The sequence below is a fragment of the Leiobunum rupestre genome, chromosome 8, assembly GCF_980474605.1.
Source record: "Leiobunum rupestre chromosome 8, qqLeiRupe1.1.hap1, whole genome shotgun sequence".
Classification (NCBI taxonomy): Eukaryota; Metazoa; Arthropoda; class Arachnida; order Opiliones; family Sclerosomatidae; genus Leiobunum; species Leiobunum rupestre.
Genome location: NC_143391.1, coordinates 27205657 through 27221622, shown reverse-complemented (window position 1 = coordinate 27221622; position 15966 = coordinate 27205657). Strand labels below are relative to the sequence as shown.

General features: G+C 39.1%; 2 protein-coding genes across 3 annotated transcripts; one reads left to right on the top strand and one right to left on the bottom strand.

The window, feature by feature from the left end:
• Positions 1–863: 863 nt before the first annotated feature.
• On the bottom strand, positions 864–7070 carry LOC149932961 (uncharacterized). The gene is made up of 16 exons (XM_090157205.1): positions 7018–7070; positions 6860–6942; positions 6731–6804; positions 5332–5558; positions 5181–5263; positions 4945–5118; positions 4537–4868; positions 3282–3454; positions 2500–2585; positions 2376–2440; positions 2199–2307; positions 2015–2132; positions 1873–1955; positions 1593–1745; positions 1200–1528; positions 864–1145 (listed from the first exon to the last, which is right to left on the bottom strand). The coding sequence occupies exons 1-16, from the start codon at positions 7068–7070 to the stop codon at positions 864–866; spliced, it is 2424 nt and encodes an 807-aa protein (XP_090013331.1).
• LOC149932960 (arylsulfatase B-like) lies at positions 3996–11623 on the top strand. Of its 2 annotated transcripts, XM_090156174.1 has the most exons (14): positions 3996–4023; positions 4081–4174; positions 4565–4797; positions 7718–7884; positions 8131–8247; positions 8323–8482; positions 8547–8659; positions 8719–8829; positions 8895–9020; positions 9450–9576; positions 10351–10680; positions 10747–10942; positions 11040–11292; positions 11388–11623. In XM_090156174.1, the coding sequence occupies exons 4-14, from the start codon at positions 7861–7863 to the stop codon at positions 11565–11567; spliced, it is 1737 nt and encodes a 578-aa protein (XP_090012300.1). In that variant the 5' UTR covers positions 3996–4023; positions 4081–4174; positions 4565–4797; positions 7718–7860; the 3' UTR covers positions 11568–11623. The 2 variants fall into 2 exon arrangements, with proteins under 2 accessions (XP_090012300.1, XP_090012301.1); XM_090156175.1 differs by lacking the exons at positions 3996–4023; positions 4081–4174; positions 4565–4797 and adding an exon at positions 7602–7661.
• The last annotated feature ends 4343 nt before the right edge of the window (positions 11624–15966 follow it).

Sequence of the window (15966 nt, the reverse complement as noted above, 5' to 3'; positions counted from 1 at the left end):
GTTACTCACCGAAGTCATCGCCTGGAGGAGTCGGTTTTTCCGATGACTGACGTCGGTTACAATGCGTAGGATGGTGGTAGCAAGCCCTTCATGCCACGCGAGCTAACAACTCCCTACACTAACTATTACCGTTAACCTCTACAAGTTTTTATGGAAAGGAGAAACCGAAGCGTCAATTGATCCGTGTACCATAAACTATACTATAATGTAAAAGTCCACTAATATTTCCCTAACGATTCGACAATTATAGGTAGCGTCTGTTAAAACTACTAAACCGTTCCTCTGTAGAAACAAATCATTTTATTCCCTCAAATATAAGCTTTCATTTGTTTCCACGTACTACGCCTGCCTGAGAAAACGTACTAAATTTGATAGGAAAATTCGCGTTGGTAGCAATTTCGTGGCTTACAGCAGCATCATTTAAGCGTTTTGTTTGTAACTTTCCAAACTAATGTCTATTGTCTCGCCAAGGGAACAGGTCACCAGTTGAAATGAAATTTCCAAATATAGTTTGTCGTATCATTTTAATGACATCATTCGGGTGTTCATTAACTGAAAATGGGGTTTATTGGCTAAAAACAGAGTCATATTTGGCTGCGCAAAGCCCAATTTGGGTTTCGAAAACAAGTTTAGACTTTAGAGTAGTGGTTGGATTGATTCGAGTCCTGATTGAGAAATCAATTCAATGCGCGGGCTCTTTGGCGTGAGTTATTAGTTTCAACCGTGTCAAACTGACCCTCCAGTGAATCGATAACTACAGGGGAATTTTTCTTGTACAGTTTGAAATCCAAATTTAATCAAACTTATTCAATAATACGAATGAAAAAGTGTTCGTGTCAACTTGTTTTTTCTTTGGTATAGTCCTAGCGTATTTCCTGATGAGGGGAGTACAAATAGTAAGTCCAATAAACGGAAGAAAATATAAACATAACAGAAGGGAAAAAGTATCGCGATACACGATCCAAAAGATAGTCTTGTCTCGTGACTGTAGCTGTCGAGTACGTCGATTTGCTACGAGAAAGATGCCGCAACTGACAAACTGAATCAAGTCGACCGCCTTGAATCAAGAGATCTTTGGAGCATTTGACAGTGCAGCAAGATACCTTCGGAGTTCGTGGCTTTGCTACTTCTACAATGCCTTCTTTCTGCAATCGAACATGTTAGTCTTTACGATGAGAAAGTGAATGGGACAGAGTTACTTCTCTGGAATGTTTCCGGAAACAAGACTGAACAATAGTGAACTCTATCAAGGACGAAAATACCATCACCAAGCATCCGAACAGCCAGATATCAACGGCCGTCATGTAAGACAAAGTCGGAAGGTTGTCTCTGGAGTGAACCACTTGAGTCGCGATGGTCAGGAGTGCCGTGACGCCAAGGGTAACGCGACCTGGTACGGCGTTGACATCCAGCCAAAATGAGACCCATGACAGACACACCAGCAAGAAGCTGGGGATGTACGTGTTCACTAAACTGGCCGCGATATTGCGTTCGAAATGGAAAAGTAATTTCAAAATGGTAGTGTTTCCTGTTGAAATATATACCTTGATAAGAGCGATTGTGGGGAAATATATAAATTAATCTTTACTTACCGGAAGTGTAATGAAACTCTATTTTGCCGACGCTGACATTTTTAAGAGTGAACTGCATCGGTTGCATCGTGCTGTAAAGTTTCAAGTTTTTTCCTAATTTCACCGAAGATTCCTCTATCCATTTTAAAGAGGCTTCGTTGTTTCTGCTGGCCACTGTAAAATAGCAAAGAGCCGTTTTTACATTGATTTTCTATGGGGTGTTGTGCTTCGTTGAAGGTGGGAAATAGTGAAAGGACTTTTCCGTGATAAACAAGCGGAGTTATAGAAAAGAATAACGAACGGAATCCAATATCCAAAAAACATATTTGAATGTCCATAGGAAAGTATCGAAAATTCATATTGCATATCACGAGAAGTTTATATCTATAACGAAATGAGCTCTTTGGTGAGATTCGGTTAAAAGTTAGTTTATAGCTCGTTACCTTCCGTATTGGTAAATAAATCCCTTCTCGATCAATTTCAGAACAATGTTGGGCTGAGTAACATCGTATAAGACGGCCTCTTTGGCGTTAAGAAAAATCAAATCAGGCTGCCAAATACCTGAGGACAAGGAAAGAGAGTTTAAACCATGGATACGGATTGAAAATAAATTGATTTATATTTTACATTCGGCTATGTAATCGGGAATAACGTAGTTGCGAGTTATGTTCAAATGGTCTAAGTTCAGCATTGGCTCCTTCCATAAAGCCCGCAAATAGATTTGCAAACCAAATTGCTACATGGTTCAAAATAATTAAAATTAGATATTTTAAGGTGTAGGCGGATCAAGGAATCGAGTAATACCATGCGTTGTTCTTCGACGTCAAAAATACTAGTAAGGCTGATTCCGGCATACACATCAATAGGCGCTGTTAATCAGAACGCATTTTGTGAGGCAGACCATATATAAGACAGATTCAAAAAATACCTTCATCTGATCGGGTAAAATTGTCGTCTTTCAAGCACGATTTGGGCTTATGAGCGCTCCAGTTAATTTGATCAGCTTTAGCGTATCTTAGAACAGAAATTCACACTTTAAAAATCTCAAAAATCACGAAACGTGAATGGTGGGCGCGATTATAAAGAAAATATTTTTAAGTCGCGCATATAGTGGAGCATGTTCGCAACACTCGCGACATATTAAGCAATTTTAAAGAACGACTGAAAATAACTAAACATAATAAATTAAAATTGAAATTCAGTTTCAAGCACTTACCCAAATGAAATATATAGTTCGGTGAATAAAATTAAGCAGCAAGCTTTGGAAATATCTCTTATTTTTTTCGAAACCAACACTCCAGTAACTTCCATGACGAATTAAATCCCGTTTGGTATACGATAAGTTGCAAATAAGGTGATAAACAAAAATAATATGCTTTCAGGGAAAGCTATTAACAAATTGTAAATGTACTTTCACGGCAATTGCTAATGGAATCTCCGTGTAAGAATGTGGAACACACATTTTGTAAAGAAGAAAGCTTTTAAGAAAAACGAGTCTTTGAAATAAGTATAAATGTGTTTGGTTTATAAAAGTGTGCTTAAGTTCGGTCTCTTTCTGTAGCTATTTACATATTTAAAAAAATAGTCAAACGGAGTTGAAATGTCGCGTTTCACAATTGAACATTCGCGAGCGATAAATAGTAACACCAATAAGCTAAAACGAAAACAAACAACATTAAAGGAAATAAAACGCGCGAAAATTTGTCCAACGCGTTGTCTTCGTTGGATGAATTATCGGTTGGGGTTATATCCAATGAAAATGTTCTATTTCTCGGATGAGTAACGTTATTTTCTGTCCTCTTTCTAGCCACGGTTGTATTCCAGGCCATCCTAATTTGAGGTGGCAATGACGATGATTCGCGAATTTCTCGCACGAGCTGAGCCTTAAAGAGTAAGTTGCAAATTATTCGTTACCGCCTTAATATTACTTTTAAACGAAGAAATTACGTTTAAAATACCCGAATATAAAGTTTCGTTGCTTCACGTTTCGTAGATAATTAGATATAATTAAAAGAACGGGAAATGTTTTTTTTAAATTTTGCCGTGGTCATTGACGTCATTAACAACGAGTTATCTCATTGGTCGCTTTACCCAACATAGAGTTTAGGCTTGCATACAAATTCTTGGTGCCACTATAGTGCTACTAATTCAGTGGACGAAAACAAAAAAAAAACCTATTGAACCATGGGATTCTACTAACAGAATTTTTTATACGGTGCTCGTGCAATTTGATTCATCGTGCAGTTAAAATTAGAGAGCGCGCTCAAATTTTTGTTTGTGTTGAGGTCGAGCGAAAACGCACGAGACCCACTACACGGAAATATTAGGAAGCGCGCTCTCCAAATAATAACACTTTTTATACATGTATGCGCCGCGTGATTTGAAAAGATAATTTCTAGACTTTTATTTTTTATTTCGATAATAAGCCTAATATTACGATTAAAAATCTCTGGTTTGAAAACTTCTACAGGTAAACAGAATAGCTCCACTTCAGTTCCTTCTATTTTAGGAATAAAACTACAGCTTCGATTTTGCCCCAAATTGCTCGTGCTACGGTGGAGAAAATTTCGCGGAAAATTTCAGGATTTTGGGGAGCGAAAAAGGTCAGTTTCGGACTCAAAATTAGTACACTTAGGCTTGGAAATTTGTTTCGACAATCACATTTTTGGATAGAGAACGTCCAGGGCTTCAAAACAAGCCCGCATTCATTCGTTTTTATTGCTATCGATTTTTCGTGTAACCAACACTTTAATTAAACCAATATTATATGAGATAACGCGCTAATAAATATCCGTTTAAACTTGGGTCAAGTTTTTTGGTCATATGAGTTATTCAAGAATGGAATTTTGTTCGGTTAACTTAAATGTTATACCCGATCACGCGAGATGATTTTCATCGGAAACTCGAATTTCCAACTAACGTGACCCGAAGAATAAATAGTGTCAATTGAAATTGCGGTAAATACTTTTTTCCTGTTCTTTTTTCTGGAATAGACTTGCGCTATGGTAAACTCCAATAACGACAAGAAGACCATAACTAAGCACCCGAAGAGCCAGATGTCCATGGCAGTCATGTAATCAACCGGTGGAATGAGACTCCTGGCGTGTACGATTTCAGTGGCTAGGGTCAATAAAGAGGTCACTCCTAGAGTTACTCGTCCGGGGACGGCGTTTACGTCGATCCAAAATGAAACCATGGACAAACAAACCACCAATAAACTCGGAATGTAAGTGTTGACCAAACTGGCAGTCAAATGTCGAATGAAAACGAAATGGCACTGCAGAATAGTATGCATTCCTGTTTCAAAATAGAAATATGATATATATACAAGAAGGACAAGAAACGACCCTAAATGGAATAAAATGGTAAATACCACTCGCGGATTCGTAAAGGGTGGAAGAAATGGTCGGTTTGTTCATGGAAAATTTCAGAATTTCAATTCCCTCGTAAAAATGAATCGTTGGTTTGTTTTTCATGAACTGAGGACTATTGACAGCGCCCAGAGTACCCATCCATTTTAAATCGGCCTCCAGCGAACGGCTATAAACTGCGTATACCATTTACTCAATATTAAAGTTGAATAGCATCACTTTAAAAACGTATATTTACACAACGAAATATTAAGAGGGCATTTTTGAGTATCCATGGGATATCTCTTGAAGTCCATCTGGCAATTGACCACAAGGTGGTACCTGAAGTTAAACGATAAACTCGTAACTATAGGGATTTAGCTAGAACGGATTTAGTATCAAATCCGTACCTGCTGTAGCGATAAAGATACCCTCCGGGGATGACTTTAATGACGGTATGAGGAATACTGACTTGATACAAACGGGCCTCTTTGCAATTTGGGAAAATGATGTCGGGTTGCCAGATGCAGTCGACGATGTACTTCGGTACCTTTTCGGGGAGCTCAATTTCGATTCCGTCTAAGCGCAACAAAGGGTCCTTCCAAGTTTCCAATATAAATGTTTGGATTCCAAAGTCCTAAACACGGGTAATTTCGGATATATTAAAAAACATGGAATGTTTTATTTATAAATAAGGTAGCCATGACTCATAAATATCTCTCAAAATATCAATAAAAATTAAAACAGATTTTTTTTAAATTTTGCTCAATATGGTTCCCAAATTTATCCTTAATTATTTTTTCATATATTGGAACAAAATTTGAGGGTAAGACCAAAAATAGGATAAAAGAAACCGTAATATGTTAGAAGATATAATATAGCTGAGAAAAGTTAAGAGGCGTGGTTTTTCATCTTTATATTCTCAGTTAACGTTAATTCATTCTTGGAATTAATTATAATTTTCGATTTAATTTGTCGCGGATGATAATATAACCAAGGAAATAAGTTTTAGTCCCAAGGGCTTTCGTATTGCTGGCAATTAGCGAAAACTTGCGAAAACAGAAGTGAGATAAGAAATGCGTACACGTTTTACGTCAAAAAATACATTAATATTTTTAGGAAAAGGTGTCGAACGTAACCAACAGCCTATTTACGCTGCTGAGAACGTACGTGTCGCCTCGGTTAAAGAAGCAATAAGGATCATCTAGAGCTGACTGAAACAGTAACGCCAACTGTCGGGGACTTGTTTTAAAATATTTCTTTTTAATAAAAGTTTTGGTTACTTTTACGCAAAAGTCACGTAACCATTTTGGCGGACATTTTGAAAAATATCTATTTAAATATATATATATATATATATAACTATAGCTATAGTTACGGCACGCTCATTATAAAACCATTTATATTTTCACGAATATTTGTGATCAAAGACTGCGGTTTGAGCCACTGATTTCAAAATGTGTAACTGTTTATAGCAAAAACAAATTCATTTGTGTTTTCTGCAATTTTTATGTTTATGACGAATTAAAAAAATCTGTAATTTCTGTTTAAATTCTAGTATTATTAATATTATTAAATTAATAGTTAAATTTAACTTTTACGTAAGTAATTATAAACGTTTTGTTGAAACTTTCTTTCTGTTTCCAATCATTTGAGACAAACGTTTGGGTAAAACGTTAGCGGTCATTGAAGGTAGATCCGTACGTTCTCAGTAAGATAAATACGTTCTTGATTCAAATTATAGGAAGTAAAGTTCACGCGAAAGAAACTTCTAAGTTGCAAAAAGTGATCAACGAACTTATATCTCACCATTTTAGCTTCGCTAATTTCGTACAAATCGGTAATCGCCAGTCGCACAAAAACATCGATCGGTTTGCTCCCGTCTATATTAATTGATAATTATATTTATTAAATAAAGTGACCGACGAACAAATTTACTTTCAACGGGTAAAGTGTAGTTTTTAAAATCAACGCATGTATCCGGCTCGTGATTTCGCCAATCAATTAAGAGTCCCAAATACCTGTTAATATATCGAATCACGAAAGAATTTGTATCAATCATGTTCCGAGAACGACGAGTCATTACGCGGACTTACCCCGGAAATAAACCAAGAACCCAGATACAACTTTGAACAATTGGAAAGCGCATAATGGCATCAAATAGACGCGAAGCAACCAATGACCCTCAAAAGTGAGACTAAAACGACCCGTCGTCTTTCAGAATGATAAAGAAGACATAAAATCGATTCCTATACTCCCTTCACACTCAAAACATCCGTTTGAAATATTAACTCCCATACACTGTAAATTCCCTAAAAACACGAAATCAGCTATTGGAATCGGCTTCGGCCTAGCCATTAATCGCTTAGCATTAATATTTGATTATCATTTGACCCGTATTGTGGTCAACACGCTATCCTTCATAAATATAAACTATACCCAGCGTATCTGTTGTTTCTTCTACATTGTTTTAGGCGTTTTCCTGTGGATTTTCTTAATTCATACCATTGGCGAATAAAATTTATATTCATATTTTGTTCTCACGAAAGAAATTTTAAAAATATATATGAAAAATTATATATATATAATATAAAAATGTTAAATTGAACTTTTAACAAAGGAAATTTATTTCATCTCTTGAAAAACCTCATTTAAATAGGACCGGTAGCGGTAGAGAAGATATTTTATTCAATAACCCAATTTATACGAGGATAATTCGCGTAACTAAAATAGAAAAAGTGTAAGTGTAAAAAAACACGTAAAAAAACCACTTTCGACTTCTCTAATTATTTGAAGGTAAAAACGCTGCAAGGAAAACATATCGAGTCTTTAAGCGACTTCAGTCAAGTTCAATGACTTCCTTCCAGCTGATAACTTAGGAGTAGAACGGCTACGAACTTATATAAGATGAATGCGATTCTCATTTCGTGAAACAATAAATGAAAATAATCCCGACGAGAAAGGTAAGAAATGTTCTCAAATTTTCGATAAATAAAAGTATTTTGAGTTAGTGTAACTTTACGTAACAAAAATGTAGAGAGTTGAACTTTTAAAAATAACAAACTTGTCTTATTTCTGGTTGGTGTTATCTATTTCCGGAAACGACTATATGTCAATTTACGCAGAGAAACTGGCAGTGTTCAAAAATAGTTAATTTTATACGTTAACTGATTTTATAATTGTCTTTAATTTCATGATATATAATATAGAAAATGAAATCAGTTGGTATTCTGTTAATAACCACTATCCTCCTTGGGATTGCCAACTACGGAAGTTCCTCGGAAACGAAACCACCCAACATTATCATGATTGTCGCCGACGACTTGGTAAAGAGGATATATACGACATTAATATTTATATCTAGTACTATATAGTATAACCGTAATTAAATGTTCCATCAGGGCTGGAACGACGTGAGCTTTCACGGTTCTCCGGAGATTCCAACTCCCAACCTCGACGCAATGGCCAGCGATGGCTTGGTGTTGGACCAGTACTACGTTCAACCGTTGTGCACTCCTTCCAGAGCAGCTCTGATGACCGGATACTACCCCATACACACCGGTTCAGATATACAAAAATAATACAGTCTGAATGCCTATATGTAAAACCGAGATATAATTAACAGGAACGCAGACTTTGGTCATCTTAGGACGATGTCCTCTGGGAATTCCTCTCAAGTTCAAAATGTTACCGGAACATTTGAAAGATTTGGGCTACTCTACTCGAGGAATTGGAAAAGTGCGTTACTGTCCTTGGCCAAGAAATTGAAAAATAAAGATTATACGATGGTTTTTCAGTGGCATTTGGGGAGCTACAAATCAGAGTATCTGCCAACATCGCGAGGTTTCGATTCCTTCTACGGATTTTGGAACGCCGTTACTGGATATTTCGATCACACGTATTTAGAAGTAAGGTAACGTCCTTATAGGCCTATTGAAAATAATATTGAAACACGAACTAAACGATGAAACAGGCACCGTACTGGGGTTTGGACCTACACGACGATACGAAACCCGTCGAGAACGAAACTGGCCACTACACGACGGATCTTTTCACGAGGAAAGCGACTGACACGATCAGGAATCACGATACAGCGATGGTAATTGGATAATTATCAATTTATAAGTTATTAAGTCGAGGGTTTTGTCTCTGAAGGTAAGATAAAAACCACGTTAGTAAACTCGACTGGCAAGTTTTTATGTGTTAAATTTTAAGAACTAAAGAGAGCTTTAGCCTCGCATCAAGAGGAGCCGGGTTCGAGCCCAACTTGTGGCACGGGGTGAAAACTCGGAACTACTACATCCGCGTAGAATTTTCAAATTCTCGTTCCATTGGTTAGAATAGTTTTCTTTCAAATTCTTTGGTTTCCCCTCCTACGCGATTGAACCCGGACACCTGAATTAATAGCATTAAAAGTCACTAGCTTATTTGGGCCTAGAGTGGTGCCTTGGGAATTAGCCGATTATTATTAGATAGTGCTTGAGTAATTAGCCGTTTCCAGTAATAATAGTTTATGGTCATTGCTAAGCCACTGTTCCTCTACTTGGCGCACGCCGCTGTCCACTTTGGGAACCAATACTCCCCTTTGGAGGCCCCCGAGAAATACATCTCGAGGTTTCCACATATCCCGGATTACAATAGGAGAATGATGGCCGGTAAATTCAAATTCATAGAACCAGAAGTGTATAATATATCTATTACGAGATAAGTATCCCTAGCTAGGTAGATTCCGCCGGGCGCTAATTTCCCCGAGTCTAGTTCTTCGCTAATAGGTAAAAAATTCATTTTTCTATTGATAAACCGTATTTTTGAAGATGAAATAGTTGATTTTATAGAATAAAACGTGGTCTTGCCCAACTTGTTAAAATGTTGCTCTTAGGTCACAAGACCCAGCTTTATTAGAATTTTTTCACGTGAGCAATTTGCACGCGCGCTAGAAAAATCTATATTCCTCGCGACTGTATATAGCGCGCGCTCATAGACAAGAGACTGTTTCGTAAGAGCAACAATTATACAAGAATGCCACGTTACTTTATAGAAAGCACTATACACTCTTTTATATTCTTATTTGTGAGAGCTGCCATTTAATTACGGGTCTGATTTCGCACGCGACGTCTCGAGCTGATGAGCACATGCAGCTGTCCTTCCCTGTACTATTTTAAATTAGGCTTGTAATGAAATGGCCGACTTCGTAAAAGAGTGTATTGTATTAGAAAATCGATATATGACGACCTTAGCCCCGCACATAATATTTTTCCTCTAAAAATGTATTTGAAAAATTAACGCGAGCCTGCGTAGGTACATGCTTCAAGCGAATAATATTATCGGGATAGGCAGATGGATACTTGTCTCCTAAGAGATATATTATGCACTTCTGATAGAACGACGTGTGTCCACTGAAACCGTTCTAAAATTGTAATTTGTAACAGCAATGGTGGCAAGCCTCGACGACTCGGTTGGAGAGATATTCAAGGCCCTACAAGAAAAGGGAATGTTGAACAACACCATCGTGGCGCTGACGACGGACAACGGGGCCCAGTCTCAAGGATACTGCTCGCAAGTCGGTTGCGGACCGGACCTCGAAAGCGCGTCGTCCAACTTCCCACTGCGAGGATCCAAGTTCGACTTGTGGGAAGGTGGGGTTCGAGGAGTCGGCCTTCTTTGGAGTTCCGCCGTCTCCAACAGCGATTCCCAAGAGAGCGCCAGAAGACAGCTAATGCATATCACGGACTGGCTGCCAACCTTTTATCAAGCAGCGGGTAGCCTTCAGTAACCCTCTTTTTATATTATCATACGGATAAATAATTGCGTTTCAATATTTAAAGGTGGCGACGTTAAGAATTTGGGTAAAATCGACGGGGTCAGCGTGTGGGAATCACTGGTGAGCAACGGGAAATCACCGAGAACGGACGTACTCCTGAACATCGACCCCATTTTCCAAATGAGAGGAATCAGAAACGAATCGTGGAAATTAGTCACCGGTGATCTAGACTCCGACATATCTTATTTCACGAATCGATGGTAACTAGGCCATTGACCTGGACGAAATTCTGACCACGCTACCGCTAGGCCTACACCGCAATTTAAATAATAATAATAATGAACAATAAAATTCTAGGATGGGAGTATCTGGTAGAGGGGTGCTAACCGACCATCTTCGACCCTCTTTGCCTAAACTGGCCAACGATTCCCTGGTGGCGCGGGCAATAAAAGCGACGGGAAGGAAATTCGTCGGTCCGACCGAAGAATTCTACAACGAATTCAACGTGACGTGCGGGCCAGTCCCTTTGGCGGAAGTCGAGGGGGTGATGCTGTTCGACATCGAGAAAGACCCGTGCGAATATCGAAACATCGCGAAACAAAACGAACAAGTAACGGCGTTGTCTTAGTACATTTTAGAGCCTCAGCACGCTAAAAAGCGATTTGGGTTGAAAATGATTCAATCGAGAAATTCAATACATTTCAGGTTGTGCACGAGCTAGAAAAAATCCTCGAACGGTATCAAGAGGGCTCCGTTCCGCCTTTCGAATTTAACCCCGATGAAAAATGCGACCCGGACAGCTACGGATTCTTATGGACCAACTGGGCCGACCAAAATCCGATGGTCAGAAATATCACGAAGCATTTCAAACGGGTTGAACTATGATGAGATTATTTTAGACGAAAATAATTAAACATTTTTTGTTGGTTGTTAAATCAATAGCAGCGATTTACTTTAAACAAAAATCGATTGAAAGTTACTAGGTAACGCCTAAGCGTTTTGCTAATAACCCTCCCATTTTTAAAAAAATAACTGTAAATATTTCTTTGTTCACGTTTTAAATCGATAGAAAATAAATAGTTTAAGACTGTGTTATTTTTTTACGAAATTCTAAATAAAAATTTTTAAAATTGGTAAGCTAACGTTGGCGAAAGCGTAGGCATAATTATATCGGTCGACTAAAAACCAAATACTCATTTTCAAATAGGACGCGAAACCGAAACTGGTTTTCTGGCTAATGATGTTTTTACCGACATATTCGCTCAATATTTCGAGCGATTAATGAAATACGTCCATTTATATGCTAATTATGAACCGGAAATTTCTATGTTTTAAATTGGCCGCGATTTTGTGATTAATTTCCGTATAATTAATTATAGAAACGCTTGATAAGTATAAAGTATAAAACACAAACATTATTACACTTTTTGCGCAACAGATGGCGCCACAAGCGTAAGAAAAATGGTTAAAAAAATATGCTAATCAACTCGACTGGAGGGAAGGCCGCCAACCACAACGAAATCGTTGGGAAAACTCGACACTAACTTTAAAATATGGGGAGCTGTAAATTTACACTAAAATGTGTAAAATCCAAATTATAAAACATAATGTAGTTCGTCAGATACGCAACAAAAATCACCCGGCACTAAAAATATTCGAATATAAATATATAGGTAAAGACTGAACATTTATGATTAAGTTAACCGAAATTCCTCTTATTCACATTTAAATATTAGAGATGTTAATTGTTGCCCGTTAATTTAATAAGGCTACGCGTTGCCATATACCTAATTGCGTTGATTTCGCCTTTATAATAACGTAGGCACCGCTACAAGTTATAGTCTACACTAGTGAGTTTTTGTTATACCAGAGAGAACTATACATTTAGGCCATTAAATTGAACATGTACCTTCGGTCTCACAGGCGCCATCTATAATTTATTATTTATTTATTTGTATCACTTTCTATGTTGCTTTTTGCCATCCGATAGTTACACATTGCAGCTTGAAAAACTGTGTGTGGGCGCGCAGGGCCGGCTCAAGAAATATTTTTCACCCGGGCAAGGGGGATTTTTGGCGCCCCTGTTATTTTGTAACTAAATTAAACTACCCCCCCCCCTGTAAAAACATTAAGGCCCTCAAGGGGTCGGAGTGTGCAATAACTGGTGGCTTTACCGGGGAGTCGCGGTCCGGCTCTTGTAACCCATAAGGGCGGTGGCGCACTGGGAGATGTTAGCTCTGATCAAATGGTCCCATCTCCACCTCCGACTTTGGCCAGGTTTGGCTGGAAACTGAGCTTCGACTGAGGCTAACGGAGAGGGTCCGTTTAAACTAGCCGCCTCGGCGGATTGGGTAGCCTGCTGTGGGGCTGCGGGCCTCCGTATGAGGGCACGGCGGACCCATCTCCCGGCCTTTTGGGGTTCCACCGGGATATCCGGTGCCAGCTGTGCCGGGTTATGCGGGCTGCTGTGTGCCCGCCGTTCCCCTTTAGAAGCTCTCTCCAATGGGCTTGGCTCCCTACCTTTCTCGGTAGGGTGTCGACTGGCGTTGCTAGAGCATCCGCTCTCTATCCCACTGCTGTGTGCGAAGTGGCGAGCTGGTCGCCCCATTGCTGCTCCTTCTGCTGGGTGGGGTTCTGCTACCCATGCTGGTTTTGTCACCTGTCCGAGCATGTGGACGCTGGCGTAGGGCATTCTGATGAGACCGGCGGTGTAGTAGGCTGTATGATCGCTTGGAGCACCGGGATATACATTTCTGACCACATGTAAAAACATTAACATGACCGTGTTATAAATTTACGGTTTTCATAACAATAAATAATCCCTTTAATCACTTTCTAAATACTTTGTGTAAACATATCTAATACCTTCTTTATGGTACAGGGTCATTTTACATGGAGCTTGAAACACTAGGTAAGGTGGCAAGACTAGTATACCTTAAGTACATTAATTATAATGTCCATACTGAATAGTATCACGGTTAAAATGTGAAATAAAAGAATTAAGTTTACAAAGAACCTGTGAGTTAAAAATAAAAATATCCAGGGATTATTTTTATCTTTAACTCACGGGTTGTTCTTAGTAAACTTTATTCTTTTATTCATTACCTTAATTGCTTTAACAACTTAATTAAAAAACTTTTTGCGGGATTTTTTGAGGCCTACACTTATGAACTTTTTTAAAGCTGTCGCTTGCTTTTCTGCTTTAACGGCTTCTCTTAATTTACTTTTTTTTAAAGAACCAGAATGCTTGTATTTCTCGGTCATCTTAATTCAATTCAACGTGACTCAATTAATATCTATCTAACAAAAACTATTAAACTGAAACTAATAAATGGCTTTCGGCGCGTGCGCGTAAAATAGAAGAGAGAGACTAACTGTAACTACGGACACACGACAGATTAAATCGTACTGATAGACTGCTTAAGAACTAGCCATCGAAAACGATTTAAATGCATTTTAGAATATTAAATGCAGGTTCATAATAGCAGGGAGTAGTAGCAGGGACTACTACTCCCTGATAATAGTCTAAGAAACAAATAGAATTCTTGAAAATGGCCTGCTAGTTTATTTATCATAAAGCTGGATAAATGACAACGAAATAGCTAGCAAGTACATATAAGTACTGTATTACTTTGGGGTTCCTTCTATTCTTGTGGCCCTAAATTGGTTAGAGTGTGCAATAACTAGTGGGTTTACCGGGGAGTCTGGGTCCGGCTCTTGTAACCCATAAGGGCGGTGGCGCACTGGTAGATGTTAGCTCTGATCAAATGGTCCTATCTCCACCTCCGACTTTGGCCAGGTTTGGCTGGAAACTGAGCTTCGACTGAGGCTAACGGAGAGGGTCCGTTTAAACTAGCCACCTCGGCGGATTGGGTAGCCTGCTGTGGGGCGGCGGGCCTCCGTGTGAGGGCACGTTGGTCCTGTTTCCCGGCCTTTTGGAGTCACACCGCGATCTCCGTGGTCAGCTGTGCCGGGTTATGTGGACTGCTGTGTCCCGTCGTTCCCCTTTAGGAGCTCTCTACAAAGGGTATGACTCTTTACCTATGTAGGTAGGGTTTCGGAAGGAGTTGCTATAGCATCCACTCTTACTCGCACGGCTGTAGTGAGAATTGGTCGGCTCATTGCTGCTGCACCTTCTGCTGGGTTGAGTGGCTTGCGTCAAAGGTCCGACCATCAGTAGTAGGGTACTACTACCCGAGGGGCTATCGACTTCCCGTAATCGGTGTACACCCTAACTGTAATGATTACGTATTCTTCTGCAATCCTTTGTACTCATTTGTAATCTTCGTACTCATCTGTAATCACCGTAATCATTATGAAATAACGCGTACTCATCTGTAATCACTTGTAATCATTTGTAAAGTGCGTAATAATCTGTAATCACGCTTATTCATTGGAATTATCCCGTACTCAATTACTCATCTGTAACAATTTTAAAGTTTTGGGTTGCCTGTGTACTCATCGTAATCCTTATGTTCTCATCATAATCATTCTGTACTCATCGTAATCATTCTGTACTCATCGTAATCATTCTGTACTCATCGTAATCATCTGAACTCATTAATGATTACGTAATCGGTGTACAGGCAAATTCTTACTGGCTAGACCCACGCTACTACCCATGCTGGATTCGTCACCTGTCCGGGCTTGGGGACGCTGGCGTAGGGCACTATGATGATAGGCCTCCGGTGGTATGGCCCCTGTTGCTAGGTACACCGGGCTAAAAATTCTGACACACTTTTATTCTTGTAGTATCGCCCAACCACTTTTTCTTCTTCATATTATATACCCTGGTTTATAATTAAAATACCAGGGAAATGCTTTATCCGTCAGAACTAAGCACCGTAGTTTTATGGTTTATTTACTATTTTAAAATAAATAGTCGCAAAAAAACAATCATCGACGATGTTGGACATTTTGGTTGGGAAAACGGTTTGTATTTCTAATTAGCTAAGGATTTTTCGAATTATGTTATGCTTTCATTAAAATTTTTATAAAGAAATCCAATTCTTGGTAAACTAAAAAGGCGCACAACTCAATTTTGGCGCCCCTCTCAAAACGGCGCCCCGGGCAGTTGCCCGGGTTGCCCGGCCCTTAAGCCGCCCCTGTGGGCGCGGAGACTTTGTGTAAAAGCGAGTAAAATTGGGCTGTATCCGTTCAGACGTTGTAATGTCCTTCTTGGGAGAAGGATTCCATACAGGAGACGTGTAGTCTAGAACCGATAAACACATCTAGCGAAAGAGGGTGGGAGAAGCACTTGTGAAACCAGTAGTTCTAAACCACA

What these genes read in the sequence shown, in the direction of transcription:
- LOC149932961 (XM_090157205.1), bottom strand. Translation starts at nt 7,070, where the DNA reads ATGCGCTTTCCAATTGTTCAAAGTTGTATCTGGGTTCTTGGTTTATTT. An exon ending in TCATCCAACGAAGACAACGC is followed by an intron (nt 2,586 to 3,281) that starts GTTGGACAAATT and finishes TTCTGTTCTAAG; the next exon opens with ATACGCTAAAGCTGATCAAA. An exon ending in TTTATTTACCAATACGGAAG is followed by an intron (nt 1,956 to 2,014) that starts GTAACGAGCTAT and finishes ATTTCGTTATAG; the next exon opens with ATATAAACTTCTCGTGATAT.
- LOC149932960 (XM_090156174.1), top strand. Translation starts at nt 7,861, where the DNA reads ATGAAAATAATCCCGACGAGAAAG. An exon ending in CTACTCGAGGAATTGGAAAA is followed by an intron (nt 8,660 to 8,718) that starts GTGCGTTACTGT and finishes ATGGTTTTTCAG; the next exon opens with TGGCATTTGGGGAGCTACAA. An exon ending in TCTTATTTCACGAATCGATG is followed by an intron (nt 10,943 to 11,039) that starts GTAACTAGGCCA and finishes ATAAAATTCTAG; the next exon opens with GATGGGAGTATCTGGTAGAG.